Source organism: Panicum virgatum, chromosome 6K (genome assembly GCF_016808335.1).
Source record: "Panicum virgatum strain AP13 chromosome 6K, P.virgatum_v5, whole genome shotgun sequence".
NCBI lineage: Eukaryota > Viridiplantae > Streptophyta > Magnoliopsida > Poales > Poaceae > Panicum > Panicum virgatum.
Genome location: NC_053141.1, coordinates 38,375,944 through 38,383,447, shown reverse-complemented (window position 1 = coordinate 38,383,447; position 7,504 = coordinate 38,375,944). Strand labels below are relative to the sequence as shown.

General features: G+C 38.0%; 1 protein-coding gene across 1 annotated transcript; it reads right to left on the bottom strand.

The window, feature by feature from the left end:
- Positions 1-1,452: 1,452 nt before the first annotated feature.
- LOC120713461 lies at positions 1,453-3,419 on the bottom strand. The gene is made up of 2 exons (XM_039999419.1): positions 3,164-3,419; positions 1,453-2,474 (listed from the first exon to the last, which is right to left on the bottom strand). The coding sequence occupies exons 1-2, from the start codon at positions 3,417-3,419 to the stop codon at positions 1,453-1,455; spliced, it is 1,278 nt and encodes a 425-aa protein (XP_039855353.1).
- Between the last annotated feature and the right edge of the window lie 4,085 nt (positions 3,420-7,504).

The following is a 7,504-nucleotide window of genomic DNA, read 5'->3' as shown; positions in this document are numbered from 1 at the left end:
GAGTCAAAATTTTTCAAGTTTGACCAAATTTATATGGCAAGATAATAATATTTATGATATCAATTAAGTATCATTAAATTTTTTATTAGCTATATTTTCATAGTGCACCTATTTGATGTCATAAATTTTTATATTTCTCTTTATAATTTTGGTCAAACTTTGAGATGATTTTGGAACGGAGGGAGTATCATACAGAGCCCAGGGTTACAACAGCACTAAGCCATAAGCTCACGTCCACTTTTCTTTTTGAAATATATCTAGTGCAAACCACAACTTTTTTAAAACCCATGCAAACCACAACTTCTTTAAAACCCATGCAAACCACGACAAAAAAGTTGTCTAAATTTACTAAAAAAATCACACATATAGATGATATGATGATACACAAATTTGTAAAATATCTTATCCAAACTCAATTTCGTTTGTGAGATATAAAAATAATAAATTTCTAACAAATCATCTAGACAGCTTCCTGGCTTGAAATTTGTTCTTTTTATATCTCACAGACGAAGTCAAATTTGGACAAGATATTTTACAAGATGTTGTATCATCATATCATCTACATATGTGATTTTTTTTGAATTTAGATGACTTTTTTTTGCTGTGATTTGCATGGATTTTTACGAAGTCGCGGTTTGCACTAGATATGTCTCTTTTTTTTCCCTCGACCACACATCCCAATACCCAAATCAGGTGATTGTAAACAAATTTTATCAAGAATTGACGACCATGCCCCCATTTCCATACTATAACATCGTCAAAGGGAAGGAGGTTATTTGAGCTATCACTCCGGTCCTTTTGCTCATCCAGGAAAGATGCCAGCCACCTTCTAAAGGTCAATGGGCCTTGTATCCTCGCAAAAAAAAAATTGCAGAGATTTCTCTTTCACTCTTTCATGGAATCATGGAATAAACCAAAAAGAAAAATCATTATGAAATATAATAGATGCACAAGTAACAAAGATACTTACTAGAAAACATGGACAAATAAACAAGCATGCATCACCAAAAACCACACATTGTGGGGTCTGAACCCTATCCCAAACTGACATTAACATATTCAAAACTTACCATCAATTATGTCATAGGTAAAGCATGAAAACCATACCATTACAATATGCATAAAACCAAGTTCCACTACTCGAATTACAAAAAAAAAACCAAACTGGTACACGATAAAAGGTAGGGAAATAGCAACTACGCTTATTTGGGAATAGATTATACCACAAATAAGCCTTTGTGAGTGCTCCATCTTCATCATCCATGCATCAATCCTATAAAAATTTAAAAAAGAAAAGGATTCAAATATTTATTTTAAAGAAAAAAGTGCAAAAATAATAGAGGAAAATAAAGGATAAAGAATTGATATAACTGCTAATAGTGCTAGGGATTAGTGGATGCCCTCACCACTTCTTGGCATCCACAAGGCACAAGCCATATGGTCTGTGACCCTTCAATTTGCCTTGGCCAGCAGCTGGTCATAGAAATCCCACATTGTGATTTCTGCAGCCACATCCTCATTAACATCACCTTGTAAATTGAAAGGAATAGATTCGTTTTCCACCACCTGGAGGGTAGGATGCTGATCAATTATTTTTGTCCCAGCGTCAACACTAGCCACATCAAATGGAACAATGGGTGTGGCATTGCTGAGAGTAGGAGCAAGCACGCCAATATTTCTCTCTATCATCATTGGTGGACCAGCAAAAATACGTTGACCGGACATCTGCATACCAAGATGTGGTAAGGAGGAGCATGCATTTAGGTTCTTGATAGTGCCATTGCCCGATCCATTGCTTGAAGCACCAATTGGAAATTTATTTTGACTTGGACAATGGCCCATCCTTGGAATCTCAGAAGGGGCATTAGACATTCTCATAGAGGGCAATCCAAAACCTTCAATATCAATTGACCTAGCATTGTTTCCACTAAAGTCCACTAATCCGTTGCTTGATGAACAGGCTGAAAAAATATTTTGACTTGGACACACTCCCATCCTTGAAATCTCATAAGGCACATTCATGGAAAGTAACCCAAAGCCCTCAGTAGGAACCGAGCAAGCATTGCTGCCACTAAAGTTCACCACCGAAAATAAATCCTCATTTGAGTTGTTTACATGGTGTACCAGTGTGTTGGCATTAAACTTCTCTACTGGGACAAGAATTGGTGGCGTTGCGGGAACAGTTGGCTTTGGTATGTTACTCATCATGTTTGGTGGTGCCTCGTCAGGGAAATTCACCTTTGCCTTATTGCCTCTAATCTTGCGAGCCTCAGCATCATACGCACTAGCAGCATCTTCTGGTGTTTTATATGTGCCTAACCAAACACGAACACCCTTTTTAGGATCGCGGATTTCAGCAGCCCATTTGCCCCAATGGCATCGGCGGATGCCCCTATATGGGTTCTTGCGCTTCTGTTTTGGCTTCGTAATAGGACCTTCATTAGTAGGGGTTGGTTTCTGGAAGATCATAGCATCTGCAAGTAGAAGTGTTTGAACTGCATTAGTTAACTTAATCTATCTAGAAAACGAGTTTCTAGTTTTACATGTAGTAATTAAATGGAGAGGGACATGAGTTATTTATGAGTGCTAAATGACACTAGCTAGACATGGCGGCTCTCATTAATTTCTTTTTGCAAGAAGAAATGTAAACTTGAATACCATGAAATTTACCTTGAGAGATATTCACACTATCATGAAGCAACTAAAAATTAGAATAAGTTTCCCTCATGTGAACATCATTTAAAAAATAAATAAACCATCTCAATTGAGATATTCTAATAAGAAAAGTTTTAAATCTATATCTAGAATCCAATTATTGATATTATTAATATATAAAATTCATGTGCCATATCATAACTCAAAACAATTAAAAATGTCTACTTCTACCCAGCCACCATCCTTTGCCTCCTAAATTGTTGTAAAACAAGCAAAGTTGTGAGGAAATAACTGATCAGAAATATATGACCACCAATTCATCGAACTCATCACCTTTCTATTGCGATCATCATCGGCAACAATAAAACAGTCCTTAAATTTTCTCACCGAAAGAAAGAATAATTCACTTCTTCAATTGCAAATAGATTGTGATAAAAAATTCATACTAATTCAAATATTACGCTAGTGATGCACATAGAAATACATAGCTTCATTAGTAAATCCTTACCTTTCATTAGAAAATCAGATCCAGCTTTCTCCTTTGTTCTCCTGGAGACATCCATGAGTGCCCTAAACTTATAGCGGCCCTTATCCTCCTCCTCATCTTCTTTTAAAAATGCTTGAAAATCAGCTTCATAGTCTTTCTCATCTTCATCTATCTTCCATACCTTATTTGCTTGACATTTACCATGGTTCTCGATCTTCTTTTCTTGAATTCTCTCTTGGCCCATCTCTACAACTGTATTCTTTGTGATTCTAGCCATCGGTGCTTGGATATTTAAGTCGGAATTGACCCATCCATTACACATCGTTAGAACTTGATTTGACAGCCTAGAATTCTTTTGAAGAATGTGTTTGGTGCAGAGGAAGGAGTAGAGGCATGTATTTATAAATCCTACAAAATTGATTTGGCAAGATACGACAGAATATGCTATAAGGGCTAACAAACATGTGATTTGGGGCATAAATCATGTGAGGGAATGTTTGCTTGCACGGTATTTTTCATTACAAAAAGTATGATGTGCATGCACTGTGATGATATGTTGAAGAGTAGATTGTATTCCATACTTTTCTTTAGGATACCATCTTTTCCTACTTTAATTGTCTTTGTTTTTTTATTATATCTCCATTCTCTTTCTATCTTAAGAAGAAAGCGGTGTGTGTGAGGATTTGTTCTCTGCTGATATACTAAAATATAATACTAAAGTGACGGTTTAGATTTCATGACGTTTAAAGTGAATGCAAGTAAGTTTTGACAAATTTAACAATTAAAAAAGTATGATACTTTACAGACTAAAAGGTTCACATAAAACTTCATGCATCACAACTTTACAAATACCGGACATTAAGTTCATAGAAAATTAGTATTGTCCTGGTGTTAGTGGTTTATTGGTTTTTCCCTAAACCTCCACTGGGCCTTTCATGAGTATTGTTTTTTTTATTATGTTGTCATGCCATATAGTTCTATATCATGGATGCTTGTCTTTATATCTCTATGACATGATATTGTGTTTATGCTTTTATGCTTCATTTGTATCTTTTATTATATAAACTTGTGATCACTAGCTGGACATAAATTTATTTGTTTGTTATTGCTTCATAGTGCTTTTATACGCATGCCTAACAAGATACATATGTGCTTCAAATATCATTATACTGGAGGCTATGCTATCATAAACTACCAAAAGGGAGAGATTGAAATATTATTGACTCTAATTGAATTTTGGTGATTAGAAACATCATGATTAGCATGTATTTTGAAGGAATAGTGAAAGTTAGGTGACATATGATATTTTTGGCATTCTTGGCCCTTATTATGGTTTTTGTGTTCCGTTGCAAGGATTTGCATGAACCATAAAGACCATGTATCTTACCTTTTGAAATGGAGTTGATTTGGGCCTTAGGTGTAGCAAGGCTTTTGTTTTTTTCCCACCATACTTTGAAGAGGGATTATGGAAAGAAACTTGATTCATCTAGAGACTCTAGATGTGCTTCTCATGCAGAATAGTGATCTTGCTATTAGATAGCACATTCAAAATCGAAATGTTAAAAAGTGAAGTTGGAACTAAAGAATATTGAACTGGAAAAAGTCCCAAGGGCCTCTTCTAAAATACTCCATCTATCCTACAAAAGTGTTCGTTTAATATTAAAATTGTATTCCATATTCGTTTAGATTATAACGAGGTTCATCTAATTAAAGCAATATCAAGTACCAAAAAACTATTATGTAGAGAAGGGTATGGAGCCTATCAAATACTTAAGTAGATGCTATTTTTCTATTTACAATGCATTTGTATTTATTAAAAATCTAGGGAACAAATAAACAACACAGTTTTCAGTCACAACTGCTGGAATCATTTTCACTAATGTGTTTGAAAGTTTCTACCTTATCACTTTGAGCCAGCTTCAGTGCTTCACTGCAGCTGGATGGCCAAAGTATGTCTAAGAGAAAGGCTTCTTGGATACCGCCCCTCCCTCGGGAATGATAAAACTTAACGTCGATGCTGGTTTCGATTCTAACACACGACATGCTGCTCCGGACTTTATTGCTAGAAATCACTTGGGTGAAGTCATTTTTTCCAGGTTGGTCCAGTGATCGCCTCTACTAAGAAGCTGAGGGTCTGTTTGGTTATGGAACTAAGTCTAGCCTTGCTAAAATTCTAAGGCTGGCCAGGGTTCACCAAACCGATGGGAACCGATCCGGCCCGGTTTCAGTTTGGGCCGGTACCAAACCGGCACAAATTCAAAATTTAAATTTGAATTCAAAAAATGAAAAATTCCAAAAAAATTCCTAAAAATACTTCAAGGTGCGACGAATCTAATGGTGTCAAATTTTCTCAAAAATTCGTTCATTTAGTATAGTTTGCGGGGATTTGAAGTTAACAAAAATATCGTGCATACAAAAGTATACAAATATAATGTAAAAGTAGTACAAAAGAGGGTTGGAGGATTCATTTAGGCTAAAATATATTATACAAATATTTATTTAGTACACTTTGCCGGCATTTGAATTTAAACCAAAAAAGAAAAAAAATTGAATTTGGCCGGTTACCAGTCAAACCGACCAGTAAACCGGCCAAACCGACCGGTAAGCCGTTCCGAACCGGTTGCACCGCGGCTTTTGAATTCAAATTTGAATTCAACCGGTTTGGACCGGTTTCCGGCCAAACCGGACCGGTATACCGGTTTCCGGCCAAACCGGACCGGTATACCGGTTCCCGACCGCGCCGGTTTGGCCGGACCGGTCGATAATGTTAACCCTGAGCCTGGCTAGCTCAAGTCTGGCTTTGAGAATGCAATGTGGGTGTTTGTTGTATCACTTAGATAAGACCCTGTTTAGTTCTTTACATGTAAACCCAAAAATACCGTAAACGCATTATTTTACAACGGAATCTTACTAATTTGAAGCACTAAATGAAGTCTATTTACAAAACTTTTTGCATGGATGGGCTGTAAATCGCGAGACGAATTTAATGAGCCTACTTAATCCATGATTTGCAATAGTGATGCTATAGTAACCATCCGCTAATTATTGATTAAACATAGATTAATTAGTATCATTAGATTCGTCTCGCGATTTACAACCAATCTATGCAAAAAGTTTTGCAAATAGACTTCATTTAGTACTTCAAATGACTAAGATTCTTTTACAAATTTTTTTTGCAAAATGAACTAAACAGACCCTAAGTTTGGTTTATACAAGTTTGTGTTTGGTTGCTTGGTCTGCTGGAGTAGCATCACCTCTTCCTTCTTACGGTGAGGGTCACCTCCCAATCTCCTCTCCTCTGCCTGTGCGAGTTCTCTGGCACGAGGAAGCTCTGCCACCCCGGCCGCGCCTGCGAGCTTCGTCCCCGGCCGAGCCATCGTCACCGCCGTGCTGTCTCGCTTGGCTTCTCCGCCGTCTGCGTCAGAGTGCGCCGCCGCCCCGTGGGGGCTCTGCCCCGGCGCGCGTGCCCACTCCGCCGACCCGCACGGGTTGCGCCGCGACGGCGGAGCTCGCCCTCAGCACTCAAATCCCCCTCCCATTCGCAGCACACACGAACGCAAGCAAAGTACGTGTTCCCATGGGATTTGGAAGCTTCTCTATGGGACACGAGGCCCATCGACGAGAGGAGACCAGAAAAATCGAAGAGCAACGAGGTGGAAGCCAAACGTTCCTCCTTCCTAATCTCACCACGCCGTCCCGCAGGATGCCCTCGAGCAGTGGCGAAGCCAGCCCGAGAATTCACCTAGGGCGGACTCATACTCTAAAATTTTCGCTACTAACGACAGCTTGCATGTTTTGAGCAAAAATGATAGAACAACCAACAAGAATCAAGATGTTACCTTTTAATAATGGAAGTATCAATAATAGATGTTTCAATAGACAAATGAAGTACAGAACCTGTCATTTTTTTACACAAGTCAATTAGAAAACAACATTAATCATAAAACATTGAAGAATGTAAAAAGGACGTCTAAACATACCTTTCCTAAAGCACTAAGGACTTCGAGGCCGCTTTTGATGTGGAAAACTCATCTTCCGATCTTTCATGGATTGAAAAGTCCTCTTAATTTTCTCCGGATCAAGTGCTCTAAAAATCGCCTTCTCAATGTAGCACAAAGCCAAGTCATTAAGCCACTCATCGCCCATTCTATTGCGCAAATCAGTTTTGATTATATTCATAGCTGAGAAGGCTCTTTCAACTGATGCGGTTGCCACTGGAAGAAGCAATGCTAGCTCAATGATGCGATAGACCAATGGAAATGCATGATGCCTCCCAGTTTCGACCAACTTCATGGCCAAACTTGCAAAATCATTACAAGATCTGAAAGCATCAACTCTTCGCACATGTAAAATGAATGTCTC

Coding starts and splice junctions, on each gene's coding strand:
- LOC120713461 (XM_039999419.1), bottom strand. CDS start 3,419: ATGGCTAGAATCACAAAGAATACAGTTGTAGAGATGGGCCAAGAGAGA. Junction 2,475..3,163: donor ATCTGATTTTCTAATGAAAG/GTAAGGATTTAC, acceptor TTCTACTTGCAG/ATGCTATGATCTTCCAGAAA.